The sequence below is a fragment of the Lampetra fluviatilis genome, chromosome 47 (genome assembly GCF_964198595.1).
Source record: "Lampetra fluviatilis chromosome 47, kcLamFluv1.1, whole genome shotgun sequence".
In the NCBI taxonomy this organism is placed as follows: domain Eukaryota; kingdom Metazoa; phylum Chordata; class Hyperoartia; order Petromyzontiformes; family Petromyzontidae; genus Lampetra; species Lampetra fluviatilis.
This window is the reverse complement of record NC_136321.1, coordinates 7137383-7162178: the sequence shown is the minus strand read 5'-3', so window position 1 is coordinate 7162178 and position 24796 is coordinate 7137383. Positions and strand designations below refer to the sequence as shown.

Genomic DNA, 24796 nt, shown 5'->3' with positions numbered 1-24796 from the left:
AAATGTCACACACAGAGATCATGCGAATGCTTATGCATGCATATCACACAGAAGCATAAAAAAGTAACAATTTCGCTCAGTTCTGTGAAGTTTTACAGTGTAAACTATTTGAAGGAACTGAAAAGGTGTCGCCAGATATGATCCCAAGTGTGTAATGTGATCATGCAGAAATCATCGGTGCACTCTGATCTCCCAGAACGCACTGGGGTAAGCCTCACCTGTCGCAGACAGCGCGCGGTGATCGCCGTTGACAAGTTCCACCTCTCCCAGAATGCTGTGCAGCGTTTCTACATCCGAAACCGTGACCTCCTGCGACCCTAGTGTGGCCCCACCCCCGATTGCCAACAGCGACGTGCGCAGTCTCAGCAGCCGCTCGGCATGCTGGGAGGAGGCGGGGAGGGCGGCACGGGCGAGCGAAGCGACAGCGTCGCGAGCGTCCGCAAGCAGCGCGAGCCACGGGCGACGCGCGTCCACCTAAGAAGCGAGGCACAAAAATTGCCCGATGATGCTGGATGCAATTACCAGCGAAACGTCGTACTCAAAAAATTGTAAATGTTGTGGTTTCACGCTTCAACACACCGGTGGGCTAAAGCAGTGAACTATTTGTCTTTTGTCAAATCGTTTTTTTTGCTGATTGGCCGTGTCGGGTGGTGGAGGGTTTCGACACATTTATAAATAACGCGATCTAACCCAAAAACGTTGATTATGAATAATATTGATCGCGAAAGCCTACGTGTTAAACTGAAGATTACATGAATTCACGTAAGAATAAAAAACCGTGGTGGAAACTTAAAACGGAGGTTTTTGTAGCCAATCCAAGGTTCCATATTTATTTTTGGGTTAAACCTCCACTTACAAATACATAAATGTGTAGATATCTTGGTAAACGTGACAATAAAAAAATACTACACGGCCTATAAATGAGGAATGGCGACATCAGGCTAGGCAAGTCCAAGTGAAGTCTCAAAGGCTAGATGGCAGGAGGTCACATGACAGAACCATGTGTTAGGGGTTAAAATGGTACATGAAACGCACAAGTACATACATGCAGATACATACACCAATGCATGACAATGACACTTTGGGTATAATTAATGTTGTCGCTGGTGGAAACGCAGGCTCCCACTGGTGCAGTCGTCATCCCTTCATTGAGCAAGACACAAGCCCAAGGTCGGCCCAGGCCACCCAACCAGCGACAATCCGACCGCCCTTCCCCCACGCCCGCCAACAAACCTGCTCAAACCCTCCGAGCAGCTCCGTCGTGTCCATATCGCTGTTGACGGCCATGACGCGCAGACGGCGCCCGGCCAGCGCGGCGAGCGAGCTCAGCAGCGCCGACTTCCCGGCGCCGGCCGGCCCGACGAGCAGAACCATCCAACCTCGCTCCACGCAGCGCAGCAGCGACGCCAGGCGCGGCACGCAGCCCGGCAACAGCTGCAGGGCGTGCGGACCCGCGAGGGCGTCGGCGCCGGACCCCGGGACGCCGCGCGAGTGGCGCCGCAGGCAGCTGAAGCCCGCCTGGGGAGAGACGCGAGGAGGGCGGCCATGGAAAATATGGCAGAGCGGCGAGAGTGTGGCAGTACCTGCGGGCTCGCCGTTGATTACCGCTGGGCACCGCGGCATCGAGATTTTAACTACCTCGCGCCTTGTCGTAGATTTGATGCCGACCGTGACGCCTGTATATTTGGAGTTTGGGTGTTCTCCCCTTGTGACCGCGTGGATTTTTCTCGGGGTTTTTTCCGCCACGTTTAGAAACATGCGTTTAGAGTATGTGGCTGGTATACATTTCCACGTGGTGAGCCACTTTTTATTGCTGGATAATTTGTGGCCAGGTCACTTCTAAAAAAAAAAGCTATGTCAAACGTTTGTTTTTAGACGAGGTATTCCTATATTCATATATTCTGCAGGGGGCCTTCAGTGTCCCCTTTACTGGGGGCCCTTTCTGCCAGCAGTGGCATCAACGACCATTTACTGGGCTGCACCTTTACATGCACAGAGGATGCCCTTTAAGAGGTTATTCATCGTGTAAATTGAGCGATGAGATGAGCTCGTGTGCAGGTGTTGTGTGGATTGATGCATCGCAGGACAATGACACATGAAGAGGGTTTGGAGAGGCCTTCATCCCGCAGTCCATTGATCATGGCTGATGATGATTGATGACGATGATGAGATTCATGGCGCAGCGGTGCAGTGCTTTGCACAGTCTGCAAATTACTGCATGAAAGTCGTTCTTCTCTTGGGCGTGTCTGCATGTACGTTTATTTACACAGGAAAGTCTCACCGAGTCTCACGACTCTTGTTGAGGAGGGTCCTGCCAACATTTTTTGCAGTACGGGGCATTGATGAGCAATGCACAATCTCAACTGAGCACTTTGCGGGCCAATTTTTTGTTCTTCACATTTGTTAAACTTGCATCATGCATGTGAGGAGCAGGGCTCACCTGCACAAGTGCAGGAGTGACGTGCAGGTGCAGAGACTCCTCCAGCAAATCCTCCTCCTCCGTAAACACCTCCCGGTACAGCTCGTACACCTGCCCAGTTCGCGCACACAAGGAGATTCAAGTTTACACTGATAACATACGAAAGTTGAGCGAACTCATAAAATATAAATGTATCGCCATTCCTTCCAGCGATCGAATTACGCTATTTTACAAACAATTCTCTTAAGTGGGCTCTTAGCTTGGTTATAAATACGAGTTTTGTTGCCAGATAAAAGGGTAAAAAAACAATTATCATGTTTTTTTACTGGCAAAAGAGGTTCCAATGGTGTAAATGCTTACCCCGAGCTCTCATACTCTGATGGTGCATTGTCTTTCAGTTGTGCGCCTTTTGGCGTCATCTGGTCCAACGCCATGTGAGACTAGGCTCTAAGAAAAGCTGTCTCGGGTGTGGACCAATCAATTTCAAGGACAGTGCATGCATTATCAGAGTTATGTTTTTTGTTTGCATTACGACTGCAGGTATTGTGGTCAATGCAAACATGACTCCTTGTAAAAAAGGTGTCAGTTTTGTTGTCAGATAAAAGGGTAAAAAAACAATTATAATACGAGACTGCTTATTAACAGACGCAGGATGAACACAAAGGGCATATTAACCCTTTCCCGCCGTTCCGAGACATCTGCAAGTTGCAGGGTGTGTCCCGTTCACCGCTGAATCTCGGAACGCGGAAGTGATTCAGCGTTGTTTTTTTTAGAGGCGTAGCGCCATTGCTTTCAAGGGCACTGTTCTCACCGCAGAGAACCGTAGCGACACGACCGCCCTCCTCTACGATAGCTGACGCCAACCTGTGCCACACGCCACGTGGCCTTGTTGGAGCATCTGTACCGATAAAGTGATTTTATTCTAGTTTTTCTTCCGATTCCGTTCCGATGACGTATATGTAAGTACGTACGTCATCGCCACTTGAGGAATGCTACAATGGCGAACACAACAGCGCGGTTTTGGACACGTGCCTTGCCGCGATCCTCGGCGCTCCGCATTCGGTCGGCGTACACCAGCGTCACGTGGCGGCCCGGCGAGTAGCGGCCCGGGTCCTGGTCGGCCTCCAAGAGCTGGCACCAGCGGAAGACGTCGCGCAGGTTGAACTCCCAGGGCCCGCCGCGCTGGCCCCAGCGCCGCTCCGCCGTCACCGCCTGCACCATCTGGCCGAGCACACGACGGGAAAAGGGGAAAACAGCTGCACTCCGCGCGATCCCACAACCACTGGAGTGCGCACGCACCGCGCGGGAGAGATACGAGAGCCGTACTTGTATGGAACAAGACAATGATACTCTTTGCTTCTTTCAGTAAAGTCCCGTAGGTATAAAGTAAAATAAATGACGGCGTTTCGAACGCAACACAAGCGTCCATCATCAGGTGGGAAAGCATGGTCTGCTGCTGAGGCAGACTCTTAGTTAGACTGTTAGTCTGCCTCAGCAGCAGATCATGCTTTCCCACCTGATGATGGACGCTTGTGTTGCGCCCGAAACGTCGTGATTTATTCTATTTTATACCTACATGACTTTACCGAAAGAACCAAAGAGTATGGATTCCTGCAGTTCCAAAAGCTTGAAATCTAGACAAAGATACCCCCCGTATAGCCTTAACAGACTGTTGGGGCAAGTGCTGTTAGCGAGCACCTATGAGGCCGGCATGGCACACGCGGGGGCGGGTGGCCAACACCACGCCCGGCCGCCTTTGTCTCCCTAGTGGCGATATTCATACACTGCACCAGGTACTCATTTGAGGCCGAGTCGACCTAGGGGAGGTCCAGGACCAGTTCAGATAATTGTCACTGGTGTTGGCCGTGAGCGGGAATCGAACTCGGGTCGTCGAATTTGTAGCACAACACGCTAAACCGCAACCCAATCGCTCCCCACTCACACGCATTAACAAACATGCATGCATGCACAGCAACGGAACGACCAAGTTGCACAATATAGGCACACGTGCACGGGCGAGTCAAGGCCACGTTGTTGTTGTTGTTGTTATTGTTGATGCTGTTGCCACCGACGTGAGAGTCACAGGTCACCTTGTTGTTGAACTCCACCATCTTGGCGACAATGTGGCTGCCGATGTTGGGGAACATGGCGTTGGCGATGAATTCCATGTCGCCGCCACTCATCTCGTCCACGTACACCTGGAGCGCACACGACATGGGCATCGGCCAGGTTGTTAAGCCCTTCGAAATAGGGGCCCCCCTTTGGCGCCGTGGCGGCTGACACACGCAAGGGGGCCCCCCCGAGTACAACGTTCGCACGGTGCCGTTGTTTGGTGGCGCTGAGCTGATCTGATTGCAAATTCAATAAACCTTCGCATCCTCCTGCACTTGTTAACAATCGGTGGTAACACCAGTGAGTTATCAAGAGGTTTTCTGTGTCCGCCATTGCAGCATTCCCAAAAAAAACTCTATTGTGGATGACATTGGTCGCGAAAGACTACGTGTTAAACTGACCGGTGAATTTTTTTAGTTATATATTAAGCAATGAAATTAATATAAAACATGAAGGGACTGCATTGGTAAAAATACACAAGCACACATTTTTACAAAAAAAAATCACCAAATTGAACATGAACACTGCTTTATCACGAAGAAGTACATGACAGGGCAAACAAATGAGTCAGCAATATATATCTATCCATTGTAAGGCAGCACGTGTTAATTGGGAAGGTTAAGTTGTTTTTATTAATATCAGAAATTATGTTTCCCGCATGTCCACTGTAATTTCAAGCAAATGTGTTAAACCCAACAAACACAAGCAGGCAAACAAAATACAATTCATTTGAAAAGGCAGGAAATGGGCAGAGATAAGATCGGCATTCTGTCATTCACAGTAAAACCATATAGGGCAATTGCGCTGCACAAAGTCACCACCATTCGAATTCAGCCACAATCAATCTCGCCTCTCTCCCCAGGCAATTCACATCTTATGAAGGTCTTTGGTCATTCACCACTGCCAATTCATGCGCTGCCCTCAATGTCTTTCATTATTTAGAGATAAAAAGACGGCAACGGACGAGACACGAGATACCCCCCCGCTTGAACTCCGCTTGAATTTGAATCAGGAAATATCCACTCTTGAACACCAAGTAGAATCTCTCGCAGGGACAAGGGACGGCGTACAGCAACGTTTGGTCTCCTTTCATCGACTCGTTCCTCATTCCAACGTTTTCCCCCCTAGTACGCAATTCCATTCCGTCACCATTTTTTTTCCCTCCGTTTGTCTTTCCATCTTCTCCGACCCCTCTCCGTCTTTCATGGTTTCTGTTTCGATTTACTAGACTGCAGCCAGAGGACGCTACGGTTTTGCGCGTGCGCGGCGGTCATTTGGCGGATGAGGGCTCCATGGTGGCGAGATGTTAACTACCTCACCTGATATACAGGAGGTCGTAGGTTCGATTCCGACCCTGACGCCGGTAGAGTTGGAGTTTGCATGTTCTCTCCCGTGGTTGCTCGGATTTTTCACCGGGTCCTCTGGTTTTTCGTTCCACATTTCTAAATATACGCTTAGAATATTTGGCTGCTCTAAATTTCCACATGATAAGCCACTTCACCGATTTGTGGCCAGGTCGCTTCCGAAAAAGATCTACATAGCTCAGTGGGGCCTTGCCTGGCAAAAGTCTGTTTCGGTACCTTTTGCTCGCGTATCGTCGTTGTTAAAGCAAACAAAATAAATACGCGAATAAAAACAAAAAGAGACGGCAGCACGGGGGCTCGCTCAGACCTGAGTGAAGCGATTGAGGAAGGAGCGGGGCAGGCCTTTCCTGCCGCCACCCTGCCTCAGCGGGTTCTGGCAACCGAAGATCCGGGTGCTGTCGCGCTGGACGTGGAACGTCATGCCCAGCTCGGGGACGAACACCTCGGCGCGATGGTCGAAGCAAGCGTTGAGTCCCTCCAGCACCGACTGCGACGCCAGGTTCAGCTGCAGGGCACGCGCAAAACCCCGCAACGTCACAGCGGGCGGCGACACAGAACAGCCGTGAGCGCGTTCGCCGCTCGTTGCAAAAAGGTTCGCGGCGGTTCGAATCCGGCGATTATTACGACAGAATGTTTATTTGAGGCTGGAGGAATCCGATAATCTATGAAGCTCTTTTTCACACATGTCCACGGTAGGGGCGGGTCAGCAAGTTGCAACAATATAACAAAAAGTAATAAAACTGTGCGCGGTGAATGTTAAAGATCCTCCCGACATTATTCGAAAGAGTGGGCCATCGTTGGCTAGAATTGCCAAATTTGAAAATGACATTGCAAATTGCTCAGCAGCCATCATCGCTCCCTACTGGAAGACTAACGCTCCACATCACTCTCACAAATGAGACAGTCCTGGTCTCTCTAGAGTTCTCACCTGATCAAACTTTTTAACTTATCATTATTGTTGCGTTCAATGTCATCACCATCGTCCCGCATGGCTACGTACGGTGCGAAAGAAATCCAACGTACGTACACACATCGTCGTCGTCATAACGGTTCCTTCAACACCATTATAACATCACTACCATCATCTTCATCACCGCTCTGTTATCAACATCATCATCGCCATCATCACCTCGTCCAGGACCACCCAGTGTCCGGCCTTGAGGGCGGCGAGGAGAGGCCCGTCACGCCACGCGAACTGTCCCCCCTGGCCCCCTTCCACGGGAAGGTCCGTGCCAAACAGATCGGTGACGTCCTGGGAAAGGAAAACGGTTCCTCGAATGCAATCGCGGCACAGACGCGAATCTTGCCGAGCCGCTGCACGTTCAGACTCAGTGCCGCGGTCGGAAATCCACAAACCGTGGCCAACGCTCGTTGCGGATACGGCGACGCTACGCGAGGTTGGTCGCTGCAATATGGCGGTGCGACGAAACATTAGTCAGATACGAGGTCAACGGTAATCGTGTCCTGCGCATTGAAAAACATCGTTATGTCATTGACAGTTTTTCAGTAAAAAAAATAGACGTGATGACTAAATATACGTATTAAATAACAAACGCGATAATTATGGAGCCAAATAAATAGCCATTACCTATTGAATTGGCACTTAACAAGCCATGTAATTTCCACTCACATAAGTGCGTACTCTAAATTTTTTTATATATATAAGATTTTATTCAATTTAGCTGCAAGCACCCAATGAAATGCTCGGCTCTATTTCAGGATTTACGCGATCTAACCCAAAACCTCGATTATGGCTAATAGCGGTGGCAAGAGCGTACGTGTTATAACTGCTCTATTTCATGTGCGTCCTGCGACGGTAAAGATGTTGTGTACAGTACAGATGTTAGCTACGATCATGGTGACTTTACATAGATAACAATAGTAAACGGCGAGTAATTGACGACATGTTAAAAGGTGATGTCGTCTTCATTTTAATCCCCCTGTGTAATTGCCCGCAAGTACGCTATACAACTGTAATGTTGCAATGTTTACAATTCTTAAGGCAGGCCTAATGTTGAATGAACTGCAATTGAAGAACTCTTAAGCAAATCTTTATTCGTCCCGAATGCAAAGGAAAAGCTCAAAAACAATCCAACGAAACACGCGAAACACTCATCGGAAGCTGTGGGCGACTAACAAAATATCACAGCAATCAAATCGTATTGATGAAAATATCGTCGCGGCCGCAGCGCGACTTCGTGACCTCACCGTCTGCTCGGACAGGTTGATGCGCACGAGCTCGTGCCCCGCGGCGCGTGCCACGGCCGCCACCAGGCTGGTCTTGCCGACTCCCGGCGATCCCTCGAGCAGCACTGGCTTGCCGAGCTGCAGCGCCCGCAGCACGCGCTGGGCGTTCCGCGCCGTCGTGCTCGCATCCAGCGCGTAGTCGGGCAGCCGCGAGGACGGCCCCAGGGGTCCTGAGGGTTGCACGGAGGGATGTTAACTACCTCGCCTGGTACGCGGGAGGTCGCGGGTTCGATTCCGACATTGACGCCTGCTGCATATTTGGGGTTTGCGTGTTCTCTCTCCCGGTGGATTTTTTTCCGGGTCCTCCGGTTTTTCCATCCACATTTAGAATCAACGTGCATTTAGTATTTGGCGTCTATAAATGTCCACTTTGTTGGCAAGGTCAAGTGACTTCAATGCCAGTGGCCATAATGACCTCTTGACCTTCATTCCCACCACAGGGGTTACGTCCCTCGTCTCCCCACGGCCGGCCCTACCCGTGGGAATATGGAATGGCGGCACCCCGAAGGAGCCGCTACCCCAGCGTGGGCCCAGCTGCTCCATCGCCCGCTCCGCCTCCTCTCCCGGCGCCAGCAGGGCCAACGCCGCTGGGCCGAGCGTCGCGCCCGCGGCACACAGCAGCTTGCGGAGGAAGCACAGGCAGGAGGTCCGAGCCTCCGCCACGACGTCGCTGGACCCCGCCGTCGTGCCTGCACCACGGACAGGGAGACGCGGACGCTCATGACGGGGCGCGCACGCACACACAGATGCGTGTCGAGAAATCTGTTGCCTCTCAATGCTATCTCCCCGTTGTGCCATTGGTGTCACTTCACAAGCCAGGATGTCGGTGGTGCCAGCTCAACGCTCTGACCTCTGAGCCAACCGGTCACCTTACATAATTTTACAATTTGCAGCCAGACAAACGCACTCCGCAATGCCCTGTTGTTAAATACTCTTCCTTTATAATATTGCTCAATTAACTCTCATCTATAATAACTTCCATAGTGCCGTGTGTCGCTGGATGCTTGCTTGGCCTTTCGGGCTTTTGGGGCTGTGCTTAGCAACCGTGATTTAAAAAAAAAGGCTCGGTGCAGTAAATTTGAGCCGATGTCTCCTTCACAAACATAAACAACACAAACGAGGGCGATGACGTTTAAGGTGTTTCTTCCCGTCGAGCGACGCCCCGGGCCTTCGAGGGAAACGGCTGTCACTTTCTTGAACACGTCGCCCCGTCTTGAAGCGCAAACTCCGGGAAATGATCGCACTTCGGTTGACGGTCGACGTTCCAAGTGGACAACGACCCCCGAAAGGAGTGGCGCCGCCCCCCGTGGTCACCCCTCCGTGATATTATTCGAGACAATGGCACGGCAGCAAGAGCAGTTCATGCGAATGCAGTCGCAAGGAGGTCACACGTTTTGGCGCAACTGTCCTACGCTGGCTACGCGCGACGAACGAATGATCGACGCACCGGAGCCGATGCCGTCCACGTAGACGAGGCAGGCGCCGTGCGCGAAGGCGCAGGGCACGTCGAGCGGCTCTCGTGCGCCCACCCCCTCGTCCCCGCGGGCCCCGCTCGCCGCGTTCACGAAAAGGGCCCAGGCGAGGAGGTCGCGGGCGCTCACCACACAGCGACGGCCAAAGTCCTGGCCCGAGAGCCATGCGATGAAGTCCAGCATGGAGGCAGCCACGTCCACGCCTGAGCCGGGATGGAGAGTAAACGACCATGCACAGCGAGGCTTCAACCACGGCAAGTGTTATGCTTAATGATATTATGGTTAGAATCATAACGATAATCATAATAATTTAGAGCCCTTTGCCAATACACTTCTAGATGATGGTCTTCCCATGGCTGTCTTTGTCACAGGAGTTGTTCACCACCCTTATCAGTGTGCGCGTCGGTGAAGGTAGGCAGCATAGACATGAGAGCACAACACAATGGCTAATGTGGCACTGCCCTCTGCCCACCATGATGTAGTCTTATGGTAGAGACCAGTTCCAACATCAGTTGACACTGATGTTGGCTGCGGCCAGGAATCGAACTTGATTTTATAGCACAGTCCGCTCGCCAATAGTTATTAAAACAAATGTGTTAAGTCTTCACAGGTCCAGTACGGTGGGGAAAGAGGCCTACGCAGGGTAAAAGGCCCTTTAAAAAAGGTGCTGAAACGTGGTTGTCTGTTGAGCTGAAAACACGAGTAACAGGTGCCCATAAAGCGCGCCAATCACATCAAACTAATTATGGTTGATGATTTAATCTCCATTAGCACCAGGTCCAAAAAAGGCCTTTTACCCCACATAGGCCTCTTACCCCACCCTACCCTACCCTATTACTTCACTTATTTATTTGACATCGATTCAAATTATCTTGTTTCTTTCTAGATTTGAAGCTTTCGTGACTGCAAGGATTCATACTCTTAGGTTTGTTTGGTAAAGTCACGTAGCTAATACAGCTGTCGTGGCTGTGACGGTTCCACCTGAAGACGGAGGCTTGTGTTGCTTCCGAAACGCCGTGAATTTTTTAATTTGTTTTATTTTACTTTTATTAATTTAATTTTTTTTATCTTGTTTCATTCACGCAATTCCATTTCGCTGTTCAGTGGGGGGGGGGTGCGAGCGGAGCACGTGGGATGTCACCTTGCGCGAGCGGGGAGCCCGGAGAGAGGCTGGGAGCCAGGTTGTGCCTCACGATTTGCATCATGTCGTCGCGCTCGCTCGTCTGCGGACACCAGATCTCCGTGAATCGGTTCCGCAGCGCCGGCGAGAGCTGTGCACACAAACACACACACACACTTTCGATGAGCACGGTTGGCTAAGTACGGTGCGAAAGAAGTTCAACATGTGTACGGCCAGCGGCGTATATCACGGCGTCACGACGCACCGAGGCACACGGATCTCGAACCGCAAAATCGGCGGCTCGGCTTCCGGGTGGACGAGTCTAAAAACCGGTCGGCTACTTCAACAAGGGAATCTAACGCCGGTTTTCACGCATTCACAGTTTACTGAAGAGTAAAAAGAAGTTACCCGGTTGACGCATGAGCTTAAAGATGCAATCATTTTACGAAATAATCTCAAGAAAAAGTAATCAACTGCGGACAAAACGAAAAGACGATTGTTTATAGACTTTCACCCATAATAATTTATTCAGAGCCACAGCGTCTCCCCTGCTAAAACAATAATTTGGGCAGCACCCAACTCTGCTGGAGGACTTGACCCACAGCTGGGTCTGCATTACCACAGGGCAACCCATTTGTGACCTCCACAAAGAGACACTCATTTCATCAACTACAGAACGATGAAAGGCTGTGTCGATCCCTCACTGGAGTAATCACCGCGAATGTGGACTCAAACAACAGTTGACAATAGAACATACTTTTATATATATATTCTTAAGATGGATTACTCATTGCTCGTGGTCTATTTTTGGTCGCAGAACTGCGTCGAGTCAAAAAAAACCTTTCCGAACCGCGCCGAAGGAGGCACACCTCCTTCTTGCCGAAGTCTCCGCCGGGGTTCATGGTGGCGAGGATGCAGAACGTCTCGCCGGCCATGACGAGTTCCACCTCCTCGCCGTCTTCGCCGCTCCCCTTCTCGGCCAACAGGAGGCTCTTCTCCACCTCCAGCACGCTAGGGGAGAGTCACGGGTGGGACGAGAGGTCGGGCCGTGTGCGGAGAAAGGGCCGCGCTAGCCTCGCTAATCTAAGCCATCATGTCACCTCAGCCGCTCTCTCAACCGTTCACTCATTCAGTCATTCTATCCCATTCTGTCAGCTACTCACCCACTAACTCGGCTAAGCATGATCTCACTCAGCCACTCAACAAGCCACTCACCCACTCTCACTAACTCACTTAGCCACTCTCACACTCTCGCTCTCCACTTACTCCCTTCCTTACTAAACCACTTTCACCCACTCTCTCAGCTACTCATTTACCAGGTGACCCACTCACTCTCACAGAATCTAACTCGCGCATGCATTATTCCACTCGGCTAATCATTCGCGCTCTGACCAACTCAGTCAAGACACTCACTCACCAAACCACTCACCCACTCATTCATCAATTCACTCTTACTCTCAGATAACCCGCTCACTCTTTCTCACTCACTCAACGTGGCAAATGCTCCACAAAATCCAAACCCTTGCTGCTGTCCAACGCCGACATCTAGCCAACTTTAGAATCCTGGACAAATTGGACACGAACTCCTCCCACCACCGCCGGTTTCACATCCCAGCAGCCACCCCGACCGGAGAGACAGCGCAAACGTCGCTCACCTGTTGAGGCGCTCCAAAACCGAGTCGTCTGCCAGCGAGATCTCATCCATGAGGAACGCGCCGTCATTCCGCATGGCCAGCACCAGCGGTCCGTCGTGCCACTCGAACAGCCTCTGACTGTCGCCCTCCTGTACACAACAAAGACCGTTGGGGCGAGCGCTGTTGGCGAGCACCTATGAAGGCCGGCACGGCACACGAGGGGGGTGGTGGGTGGCCAGCACCACGACCCGCCTGCCTTCGTCTCCTGAGTGGCGATGTTTACACACCGCAAGCACCGGGTACTCATTTGAGGCCGAGTCAACCGAGGGGAGGCCCAGGGCCGATTCAGATAATCGTCACTGGGTGTTGGCCGTAAGCGGGGATTGAACTCGGGTCGCCGGGTTCGTAGCGCAGCGCGCTATCTGCCCTCCTGTACGGTCACGAAATCACACTCAGCGTCACATCCAGTTCTATTCTTGCGCATGGCAGTCTGTTCAGGATCTAAATACCATGTTGAGGTCTGCCAGCCACAAATGGGCTTCAGGAGAGAGTTCGTGCAGTTTACTGTATGGTCCATAATGTATGGTCCACGATGGACCATATCACATCCAGTGTCACATGCAGTGTCACATGCAGTGTCACAGAGAACAACGTACACGTTTCAACACGCAGCTGCACCTCCGATAAGCACATCTGACTATGTACGGTGGTAAAGAAGTTCAACGTACAAACATATTCCGTGAGTCCCAATGAAAGAAATCGAGGAATTCTGCTTAAAGCTGGGGGATGTTGCAGCCTTGACCCACCTGGGCCGAAGTCTGGTGCCGTACGGGACGAAGGCCGCCCAGGAAGTCGGACGTCTCCATGTGCAGGTGGCAGTTGACGGTGTGCAGCTTCTGCCCGGCGAGCGCGGCGAAGATCTGACACAGCGTCGTCTTGCCACACCTGGGACGGACACGGCAAGCGACGGCCCAAATTGGGGGTGGAGAAAATGTCGGAGTTAAAAAACACAAGTCCGTAAAGCTATCGCGCACGCACAAGGATCTATCGCGTTTCAAGGTCGCAATGAAATTATAGAAATGGATTGTTTTCGTTACAAATTTGTGCCATCTCGTTTGCGTTGTTTATCAATGTTGTCTCATTTGTACAGTTTCACTTTGCTCCATTAGCCTATACAAAACATCACCATTTCATTTGCATACACGCTCAACAATTAATCGTTGCGCGCACGTTTGACCGAAGGTATCGTGGGTGTAAAAAAAAAAATCGGATCTAAACGACGAATCGTTACGCGCCTCCATTACCGAGCGTGCACACTACTGAACGTCGTAACCACTGAGTGACTGAGTGTGGGTGGTCACGGCGGAGGTGACTCGCGGCCGGCACGGCACGGCACGGCACGGCACGAACCCGGTTTCTCCGACAAGCAGCACCGGCTCCTTGAAGCGCAGGGCCCGGCCCAGAAGCACGGCGAGGCGGCGCATGCCGGAGGTCCACACCACGTGCCGGAACTCCTCCGGCAACTCCGGACCGCGCCCGCCGACCGCCGCCCTCGCATCTACCCGAGGGTCAGCGCCAGACAACCGCACACACCGATTGAGTAACAAGAACATTTACTATTTTTTTCATTTGACCAGGTAAGGCCCACTGAGCTATATGGCTCTTTTTCAGAAGCGACCTGGCAACAAGCTCAACGAAGTGGCTTATCATCACGTGGAAATTTATAGCAGCCAAATACTCTAAACGCATGTTTCTAAATGTAGTGGAAAAAGCAGGAGGACCCGGATAAAAATCCACGCGACCATCGGGAAAACGTGAAAACTCCAAATATACAGGCGTCAGGGTTGGGATCGAACCCAGGACTTCCTGTATACCAGGAAAAGTAGTTACATCTCGCCACCGTGGCACCCAGCGACATCATTACCATAACCTTTGACCTAATCATTACCAATTTAAAATAGATATTTAAGCGAGACCACGTAATGACCCAAATATCTGTTAACGGTCATCATTGCTGGTTTAATCACTGGGCGGCTGTCTGGATTCCAATGCAAGACCTCAGCTCAGCGCTGTGACCTCTTGAATCACCTGGCCACCTTCTACCGTGATAACAATCTTAAGTGAGGTTTAGCAAAATAATTACGTTTAATTGATACGATAAGGAAAGACTCTTTCAAAGAGATTTTAATCGAAATTGTGTTTGGGTATTTTAGAATCAGATTTGTATTCTTAATGAGGGTTTTGTTGGTGGTTTGTTTGCATTAACACATCAAGACCTGTTGTCCTTGCTGCACTTATTAAAATCTATCTTGAAAAAAATAAACCCTGCTTCTGTTTGCTTGCTGATAAATAGATGTTGTCATAAGACGTCACATGACAGGCACAACGATTCTTTGCTGTGCGTGGCGATTGATTTAATATCTAATCTCCCCGCCTACAACGATTTACGGGCAGCATACAGACCGCTTCGCCATTCCCATCTTACCCAGCATCTGCCGCAGGCTCTCAAGGGAAAAGAGCTGCGCCGGGTTGATCTTCCTCTTAAAATTCTTCTCCAGAACGCTCCGTATGACACTCGCCTCCTCCTCCTTGCGCACGCGCCCCGCCAGCAGCATGTAGCCTACGGGGGACACCGCGCGGACACGGAGCGTCGAGGTGCAGCCGCAGTTTGAGGCGCTAACGGCGGGATGTGTAGATCGCGAGGAAAAAATTACGTGTGCAGCACGCTGCGAGATGAAGCCCCGGGGACCCCAAGTTCAATTCCCGCTCACGGCCAACACCGGCGACGATTATCGGAACTTTAAGCAGAATTCCTGATTTCTATCATTGGGACTCACGGAATATGTTTGTACGTTGAACTTCTTTCCCACCGTACATAGTCAGATGTGCTTATCGGAGGTGCAGCTGCGTGTTGAAACTTGTACGTTGTTCTCTGTGACACTGCGTCCGACACTGCGTGCGTCACTGCGTGCGTCACTGCGTGCGTCACTGCGTGCGTCACTGCGTGCGTCACTGCGTGCGTCACTGCGTGCGACCCGAGTTCGATTCCAGCTCTCGGCCAACACCGGTGACGATTATCGGAACTGGTCCTGGACCTTCCCTAGGTCGACTCAGCCTCAAATGAGTACCTGGTGTGGTTTGTAAACAACGCCACTGCGGAGACAAAGGCGGTCCGGCATGGTACTGGCCAACCCACCCCCTCGTGTGCTGTGCCGGCCTTCAAAGGTGCTCGCGAACAGCACTTGCCCCAACCGTCTATTATAGGCCATATGGGGAATCTTTGTCTTTGTCAAATTTTTGTTTACAAATCTGCAAGAGAAGAAACGGCTATCGACAATCGAGAAGAGGTGTCGACAGCCTGGCCTTGAATAGGGGCAGGGAGTTGTCAGCGTAGATTTCGCTGGAGGATTATGCTCGGCATCGTAGGGTGTTAGCATGAATATCGGTTCAACTTATTTCTAACCATACACGGCCAACCGTGCTCATCAGAGGCATAGGGGAAGGCCAACAAACTAAAAACAAAAAAAATCTAGATTATTTAAAATTGCGTATCTCCAGTGGCTTCCTAATATCGGAAGGAAGAGCGTTCCAGACGGCCGCAGAAGCAGGTCCGAAAGCTCGCGATGCCGGCAACCGTCTTTGTTCGACGGCCAGCCAAAAGCCGCTGCTGCCGCTGCTCCTGCGAGCACGAGCGGAGTTCGTGTGATGAAGGGTTCTGCTCCTTGACGGGAGCTCAGCGCGGCCGACACAAGCGAGGTCCCACACCGCTGCCAGCACTCGCGACGCAGGCGTGTTGCGGCACGCACCGTCGTTGGCCAGGTGCAGCTGCCAGTCGTAGGTTTTGTCGCCGTGCTCAGCCAGGCGGTAGCGCTCGGCCCAGCGGAAGAGGTCGCGCAGGGTGATGAAGCCGTGTTTGCCGGCAAACACGCTGGAGCCGCGCCGGTGAGCCTGCCACCACCGCCGCCATCACCACAAACCACAATGGTCACAATCACCACCATCATATAATAACCACCACCACAACAACAAGCGCCACCACAATCACACAACCATGGCAACCACCATCACAACCAGAACCACTCCAACAAACACAAGCATCATCACAACTACCACCATCATAATAACCAACAACACCATCACAACCACTGAAACCCTCACTGCCACAACACAACCAGAGTACAGTTCAATACAACAATGATTCCCTTATGTACAACGTCACTAGGGTGCATACGAGACATTCAACATTCATTGTTTGATAAATTATCAAGTAATAACTAAATATTTTCGGAGTTAGTTGTGTGTTGATGCAATGAATTATTAAATTGTATTATACGAAACCTATATAATCTGTTAGGGGTATGCGGACAGTTGATAGGTCTGCACACACCAAGCTAAACATTGGGAACCACCGCAATTCTATAAGGCTGTTCAACAGTACAAAGAGCAATAATTGTTGCAAAACATAGCTCATGCGGCAATGAGCTGGTGAACGAGTCAGTGTGTGAGCGGGTGAGCGGGACGGGGGGGGGGGGGCGAGCGGGTATTTTCTGCGGTTGGCGAGTAGAGCGGGCAGGAGAAGAGCGAGTGGAGCCTCTGCAAGGAGGCTCTCTCAGCCGTTTCCATCGGGAGAGGACGAGCCTCAGGCGGACACACCTGCAGGTCGGCCATACCTGCAGGTCGGCCATGACGGCAGCGAGCTTGGCGCAGTAGGAGGGTGGCAGGTGGCAGCGCTGGTGCAGGATGGCCTGCAGCTCGGGGCTCGGCAGCTCGTCAAAGTGCAGCTCCACGAAGCGGTTCCTGAACGCGCGCGACAGAACCTGGCGAAAGGGGCGGCATGGGCCACGAGTCAGGGAGGGGAGGGGCAGGCACGCCGGACGTGATGGAGAGCTAGGCAAGCCAGACGGTCACGGAATCCTCCGAACTGTCGTGTGCGCGTGAACACGCAAACGCACAGACGAACGCGGGAGGCACGCACAGACGAACTAAACATCGGCGTGAGGGCGTCCTTACCCGCACACGTGAAATTGCGCCGGTTACAGTGGAACATTTTTTATTTTCTCCAACTCTAAACCCGACTGCGGCGACGCTCAGCAATGGGGCGACGCTCGTAACCGTGGGCTTGGCAGGCGAGGGGAGGGCCTCACCTTGCGTCCGCCGTAGAGGCCCGGCGGGTTCTGCGTGGCGAACAGCGTGAAGCGCGGGTGCGCGCGCACAACCTCCTGCGTCTCGGCCACGAGCAGCTCGCGGTTGTCGTCGAGGAGGCGGTTGAGCGCCTCCAGCACGTCGGTGGGCGCCAGGTTCAGCTCGTCCAGCACGATCCAGTGGCCGCGACGCATCGCCGTGATCAACAAGCCTGGCGCGCGGGACAGTGGCGGGCAGGGAGAGTGACCGATCACACCCACGGCCACGAGACGCACAGCGAGATGCGATATCTTTCGGGTGCTAATCGAAGCAATGCAAAAGCCAAGGTTCCGTACGGCGGTCCAGTTTCAGGCAAATATTTTGATGAATAATAAACACATATCTTCTTGGTTCTTTCGGTAAAGTCACGTAGAATGGAAAAAAAACGTCGTGAGATTTATTTTATTATGTTTTATTTTTATTATTTTATTATTTCCATTCTACGTGACTTTACCGAAAGAACCAAGAAGATGAATCCCTGCAGTCACGAAAGCTTTAAATCGAAAAATAAACACAGTCCTTTCTGAGATACACACAATGTATTGGTTTGACATTGATGAGGAATGGGCAATGAGATCCAAGCGAGGGTCCAATCGGCGCGGCTGAACTGGGAGACAAATCGGTGGGGTGACGTGCGACAAGAAGATCGAGAGCGAGCGAGCGAGCGTGACTTGAACGAGGAAGCTCAAGCGAGCAAGCGAAGGTGCGTACGAGCGAGAGAGCGAGCGAGCTAGACGTGTCGCGTATCGTTTACCCTCCCTGAAGACGAGCCTGCCGTCGCGGTCCGAGACGTAGCTGCCCAGATACTCCTGCAGGTCGGTGTGCTCGTGGTTGTTGATTCGCACGCACGCGTTGCCCGTGGCGCCCGCCAGCCAGCGCACGAGGCTCGTCTTGCCGACCGACGTCTCTCCCTGCAGCAGCACCGGGTGGCGGCTGCCTCCAGAGGGGGTGGAGCGGGGTGGTGGGGGGGGGCGGAGAGGCGGGGGGAGGGGGGGGGCGGTGGCCCACACTCTCGCTCAATACCAATATAAGCCGCAAAGGGATGTGTACTCGTGCGTACCCTTTCCTAAAGTGTCTTCCGTGTTGTTTTGTTTAGACTTTGCCGTTTTCCTGGACTTATGGAATCCCAGGTCTCCCTTGCAATAAGGGGACCATGTTGCGCTTTTAGCTAACTTTGGAGGTCACTTATCTCTCAACGTGCGGAGGAGTAACACAAACATGCCCACAAGACAAATACAATCATTTTTTTTTTACCACGTCTTCACACCAACGATTCAGTAAAATCGTTTGCACTAATCTCCGTTAGTTTCTAGAGCACGCTACTACCCGTTCACCAGGCGGGCGGAGTAAACCGGACCCTGGGTGTGTGGACGCGCGAGACGGGCACTCACCCAGCCGCCACGACACGGGCAATGTCCTTGAGGTTCTGCCTCACGGAGGCCGTGAGGATGTACGAGGGATCGAGAGCCACCTCCTTGTCCCCAAGAGGCAGCCAGTAGCCCTCCACCTGCACGAACTTTCCGGGACAAGGGTCCGGGAGGGGCTGTACACAATACAACGACCAATTTAGGAAGCCTCGTCAAAGAGCAGGGGGTGGCCCGACCGCAGATTGCAAGCCGCGTGTGGCTCCCGCCTCGATGGAGACGCACATGCAACTTGATTTTAAACGAGAGAAGAAATGCTGCGGAAGTTGGAGCGGGCCAGGGGCACCCGTTCCCAGCCAGGGCAGCGAGACACGAGTGCTCCCCGGGGCACTGCCACCGATTTCTAAGTTGGAAACTCCACAGCCGACGGGCGCGAGCTCACGCGGCCGCGTGACCATTCCACGTGACCACCCGCCCAACGCCATGGGAACCTCATTTGCCAGTAAAAAATATGATAATTGGTTTTTTACCCTTCTATCTGGCAACAAAACTGACACCTTTTTTTACAAGGAGTCACACACTTTGCCAAACTCCAACCCGTGGCTAAGAAACCGGATGTTGTGGTGGGGGGGGGGGAGTCGCACACCTGCTTGAGGAGAGCCTTCACGTTGCGGGTGCCCACGACGTGCTTGCACACGAGCTTCTCCACCACCGGGTGCGACGCTCGGTCCAACTGCGTCAGGAAGCTCAGGCAGAAGCCCTGGTGGATGCAGAAAACGGTTATTTATGTTCGTCGAAGTTTGTAAACCGGGGGGGGAGGTGGGGGCCCTTAACGTCACAATACACGTGGCAAAAAATGTGGGGCGATCATCGCCAACTATTCCCACCGGTAATAAATGCATTTACTCTGAGCAACTTGTGCATTAAATTAGTAAAGCGGTGGCATGGAGGAGTTACGGTGATGTCGAGCGAACGAAAGCAGTGTTTGTAGAAGCGTGTTTGACGAGCAAATGAATACAGGTTTGTAGAGCGCACAACATTGGGCAGTCGTGTTGGGCTCCACCTGTGATCTGGTTGGAAGTTCCCGAGAATGACAGCGTTGAGTAAATTCCACACTGACACACGTGGTTACAAAGGCCTAGCCGGGTTTGACACCGCACCTCGTAGAGGGAGCGCGCCAGGTTGCCGCATGGGTTCCTGGCGGCGTACTGCAGGGCGCGGCACAGCGTGCGGAGGCTGAAGTGAGGCCGGTGGCCCGTGCTGTCCACCAGACTCTCCCGTGCCACCTTGCGCACGGCCAGGTAAAAGCTTTCGGACGCACGGGGTGAGGGTGGTGGCGGTGACATTGGTGGAGGCGGGGCGGGGAGGAGTGGGAAGACGGTTAAACGTGTCAAGCAAGATGCGGCGTGTGCGTAACGCACGGTCGGGCGACGGAGACTTGGGGTGACCAGCTAAAGTCTCATTTTGTTGCTCCACGCGGGAGCAGAGTGCCGGTGATGGAGACCTCACGTGTGAATGCGTTCCCCGTGTGGGTTTAAAAAAATTTGACACGAAACATTTATGAATGTGGAAAGGCTAATTATCATGTGGGTGGTCACTGGGACTGGAGTTTGGGAAATGCTTAGACCATTACAACCATCATCAAAATAATCATCCTTGCCATACAACACAACCAAATATAATTAATAGGTGAACAAAGACATAACAAAGTGATGTAAGTACAGGATATTCAAATACCACTATTCCAGCTGCCGTGTTGCGAACCACAACAGCTGAAAGACGTCACACGGCACTGCACGCCATATCAAACACAGCGCCAGGAAGCCTTACCTGATGATGCCCTGGATGGTGGGCCTAGTGACATTCAACCCCTTCAGGTAGTCCGAGATGAGGATGCCCAGGTCTCCCGTGTCCTCGATCTCATCCACATAGAGCTCCGTGAACCTGTCGGGGGTGAGGTGCGCACGCTCATAGAACGGATGACCCCGCCAGCGAGCATTCACGTCCCAAGTTCAATCGTGGGTACAGGAGAGCGGCGGTTTGTTGCTGGTCCGACAAAACGTAGCTTACGTGAGCCTTGGTCACATCATTCACTTTCAAATCACACCTCATTCACTGACATCGGTCGGGCGGTGTAGAAGGGAGCTATGCGGACGAGCGTAGATATAAAAACGTAGCTGGAGATCAGCGGATTATCTTGTAGATATGGTGTGCACATTGCCTTCGAGTCCGTACCGGTTCCGTATTCCTGGGGGAAGGTCCCTCTTGCCAACGTCCGTGGCCGGGTTCATGCAGGCGAAGAGCCGGAAGTCCGGGTGACGTGAGATTGGCTCTAATAAACGCACAAACATTAAACGGAATAATTACAATTCGTTCAATCGGAGGGCGAGTGTGGGGGGGGGGGGGCGAGAGGTAGGGAGGGTAAATCGTTACGTGTGAAATATTTTGTCCGTCGCTAATTACTTCCCAGGAGAGCCACTGGAGTTGCTTCAACAAGCATTTGCAGTTATTGGTGACCAGGCCGAGACCATCGCTCACACCTGAGAATCCGGCTTAATTGCAGGTGGTTGCTCATTGGTGCTGGCCGAGCGCTGTAACAAGGCCATTCCAAACAATCCGAGACCTAGACGGCGATCGACTTACGGATATACCGCCAAACGCGGCGGGAATGTGGAATTTCCACCACTGTCTCGGGGTCCCCGAACGTCGAATACTGCAGCTCCATCGCGCGTGCGAGCGGGGAGACACTCGGCCTGTCATTTCTACTTTACGTAAAGTCGGGAAAGTCAAGCAATGCCTCATTCTTTCTCGATGCATTCACGCACACCTGTTGTTATTTTTAAATCCTTTATATTAAGTTCACTTGCGCGCTTGCTTGCTTGCTTACGACCGTGCAAATCTTTCGGTCGTTTTTTAACCCACTTCCCGTGATCCAATCGAGCTGACATTTTGCACACAGACTCTTTGTGCGTGACAATTACTTTTCGTGAAAATTTTTTTCAAAAATTTTACACTTTTTAGGACAAGAATATTATATTTAATTACCAATTGCTTAATGGTGGCATGCAATCATCTGACCCATAGGTGGCAGCCATCTCAAGCCAGAGGACGAGAGGACTCTAGCCGCCACGCATATAAAGGATTTAGAGTGAAAAACTTTGTTTTTACGGGTTAATTTTTTTATGTCGAGTTCGTTAAACAAATCGGCCTCGACGGTCGGCAAGTGAAGGGATGTCGGGGGGGGGAGAGGGGGAGAGGCCGGGGGGGGGGTGGGGGCGAGGTCCCACCTGTATCGCCGCGGTCCAGCAGCACCAGCGAGCCGCGGCTGCCCTCGAGCAGCCCGCTGAGACACTCCAGCGTCTCCGCCGACGCCAGGTTTATCTCGTCGAGCAGCACCCAGTCACCCGCGCGCACCGCTTGCGCGAGGCTGCCCTGCAGCCGCGCGGACGCACGCACCGGCAGAGGGAGTTCAGCACCAGCAGCAGCGCTGCGCTGCGCCCCATTGGAACTGCCCTCTGTGATTTGGTAACAACCGGGGCTTAATTTGAGCCAGGTCTGTCCAGGTCCGTGAACGGGAAATTATTTCCGCAACCGGCACACCACATTGAGTACACCTCGAGCTGGGGCTGTGAGTCGTTCAACGCAGACTCCAGTCTACCGGGAAACTCGGAAAATATTTGGTGAGAAATTAAGCTGTGGTTTACAACGCAAATGGGATTTCTAAGAGTTTCTGGGAAGAGAAGTGGGACCCCCAGTGGCGCAGTGGTTCACGCAGTATGCTAAGAACCCAACAACATGAAATCTTTAAGGGGTCAAACCCTAGCTGCGGAAGAGAGGCTCCAGGGGACGGACTGGGTGGTTGTGCGTGCAAGTCTTGTGAGTGAACGAGGACGGGTCACCTCCACGAAGCTGAAGAGCAGGGTTTTCTCGGCCACTTTCATCTGCCTCTGGATTTGTGCGAGGCGCAGTCCCAGGGCCTCCCACTGGGTGTGGAGGGCGGCACCTGCACACACAAGCAAACCCGTGTCAACCAGCACGCGCGCACCGTCACTTGGACTGCGCCTGTGTACATGGCCAGGCACAGACCGTAAATGATCACAGCATTAACAATGTGTCGGTCACCGCATCGCGCGCTTTCCGATGCGCTTCTGCGGCCGTTTGGAACGCTCCTTCCGAATTTAGGAAACCACTGGAGCGTTGCACTTTTGAATCGAGATTGAAAACTCCCTCACACCTTCGTTTAGCACGGTTGGCTACGTACGGTGCAAAAAAAGTTCAACATAAATACAACACCTGTCCCTCTGCCCATATGTCAGTCAGTCTGTCCGTGTGCCCGCCGCCTTTGTGCCTGCGGCAACGCTAGCTGCTCACAGCTCCGCACGCAACGCGCCAGTGTCGCGCGGAGTGTTAAAAACGCGGAAAACCGAATGCTTCCTTCCCCACCTTCGCCGTGTTCGCCGTTGCGGCCGCACGCCTTGGCCTGCACGTGCAGCATGAGCCTGACAAGGTCGCTCCAGCGCTTCTGCCGCACGCACGTCTGCAGGTGGCCCAGGAAGGTGGAGTTCTGCCGGCTCGAGAAGCTGCGCGCGAACAGCTCCTCGAACGCTTCGCGCAGCGGCGTCACGAGGCGCCGCGCGTCCACGGGCTTGTAACTGCGCGTGCACGCGCGCACGTGTGTTTGTGTGTGTGTACGTGCGCAACGGGGAGGAGATCGCAGCACGAGAGAGAAGCGTGGGATCGTGAGCGATCGTACGAAGGTCGGCATCCGCAGGTCAAGACGCCAGGCGCAGCGAATGTAGCACGCCTTGCAAGTACAGTGCGCTCTTGGAGCAGTCCAACAGTTAAGCATCGACGTTTTGTTTGTAAGCAGAAGTTGTGCTCACCCTCCCAGCAGGTCAGCCGTGTCACTCTGCTGGTTCATGTTGATCACTCGGAGGGTGCGACCTGGGACGCAGAACATTGACACGCTCAGCAACCATTCGACAGCAGCAGCCAAAGGGGATTGGTGGGCATCTCTCACGTCTGGTTTGTAGCAGCAGAGTCGGTGCTTGGGTGGACGGTGAAGCGGGGGACACGTTTGGCGATTGGGTAGATCGGCCAAGAAAAATCATTTATAAGCAATTATATTTATTATATTTATTTTAAATGTGCATTTCTTGACTCTCCCTACACGTAAATACTTGCTTGTTATTGTTTATAGGCAAGGACCCTCTGTGATAGCTATGGGTCCTGAACCCCACTAGGTCAAATCTGCCTTAAATTAGCATAAAATCGAGATTGAAATAAAACAATTTTTAACTGCTTTGTGTTTTATTTGTCCCTCCCCCGCATCTCCAATTAGCACGGTTGGTTACATACAGTGTGAAAGAAGTTCAACATACATGGTTGCGGTGTGTTCGATAAACATGTATGTTCTACACATCCCATAATAATCATCATCATCACGATCCCTGCGCACACAGGGAAGGACCGCGAGCCCGACACAGCGGGGCGAGACAACAACGCAGCGGGGCGTGGGAGAAAGGGGGGGGGGGGGTTTGCTACCGAGGCTGGTGGCCAGGTGCTGCACCGTGGACGTCTTCCCCGTGCCGGTCTCGCCCACCAGCAGGACGGGCTCCTCGCGCGCCACGCACACCGCCACCTGCTCCAGCAGCACCGCAGAAGGCCGCGTCGCTGCAAACGTCGCCGCGTCCCTGCACGACGGCGAAAGCGCGCGGAGAAGCCACCCCGGCAGCCCCCCCCACCACGTTCTGGTTAGGCTCGTCAAGTGCTGTTTGATGTTACTAAGCTCAATGAAAACTGAACCTTTTCTTCTACCAGGTAGCGACGTAGGTCTTTTTCAGAAGCGACCTGTCCACAAATGATAGCTCAACCAAGCGGCTT

At 52.5% G+C, this 24796-nt stretch overlaps 1 protein-coding gene across 1 annotated transcript in view; it reads right to left on the bottom strand.

The window, feature by feature from the left end:
* The window catches only part of MDN1 (midasin AAA ATPase 1), an 84542-nt gene that overhangs the window by 47339 nt on the left and 12407 nt on the right, over window positions 1-24796 (bottom strand). Inside the window, exons 13-42 of the mRNA XM_078877317.1 lie at window positions 24458-24606; window positions 23797-23857; window positions 23357-23565; window positions 22813-22916; window positions 22201-22345; window positions 21149-21245; window positions 20744-20857; window positions 20074-20221; window positions 19560-19673; window positions 18941-19092; window positions 18304-18482; window positions 17513-17721; window positions 17039-17185; window positions 16175-16316; window positions 14854-14988; window positions 13779-13926; window positions 13175-13313; window positions 12390-12517; window positions 11604-11745; window positions 10756-10885; window positions 9590-9817; window positions 8619-8831; window positions 8104-8312; window positions 7025-7147; window positions 6203-6400; window positions 4510-4617; window positions 3452-3640; window positions 2441-2530; window positions 1234-1518; window positions 219-474 (exon numbers count right to left, since the gene is read on the bottom strand). Of these exons, the coding sequence (XP_078733443.1) occupies window positions 219-474; window positions 1234-1518; window positions 2441-2530; window positions 3452-3640; window positions 4510-4617; window positions 6203-6400; window positions 7025-7147; window positions 8104-8312; window positions 8619-8831; window positions 9590-9817; window positions 10756-10885; window positions 11604-11745; window positions 12390-12517; window positions 13175-13313; window positions 13779-13926; window positions 14854-14988; window positions 16175-16316; window positions 17039-17185; window positions 17513-17721; window positions 18304-18482; window positions 18941-19092; window positions 19560-19673; window positions 20074-20221; window positions 20744-20857; window positions 21149-21245; window positions 22201-22345; window positions 22813-22916; window positions 23357-23565; window positions 23797-23857; window positions 24458-24606 (4691 nt within the window). The remainder of the gene's footprint in view (window positions 1-218; window positions 475-1233; window positions 1519-2440; window positions 2531-3451; window positions 3641-4509; window positions 4618-6202; window positions 6401-7024; window positions 7148-8103; window positions 8313-8618; window positions 8832-9589; window positions 9818-10755; window positions 10886-11603; window positions 11746-12389; window positions 12518-13174; window positions 13314-13778; window positions 13927-14853; window positions 14989-16174; window positions 16317-17038; window positions 17186-17512; window positions 17722-18303; window positions 18483-18940; window positions 19093-19559; window positions 19674-20073; window positions 20222-20743; window positions 20858-21148; window positions 21246-22200; window positions 22346-22812; window positions 22917-23356; window positions 23566-23796; window positions 23858-24457; window positions 24607-24796) is intronic.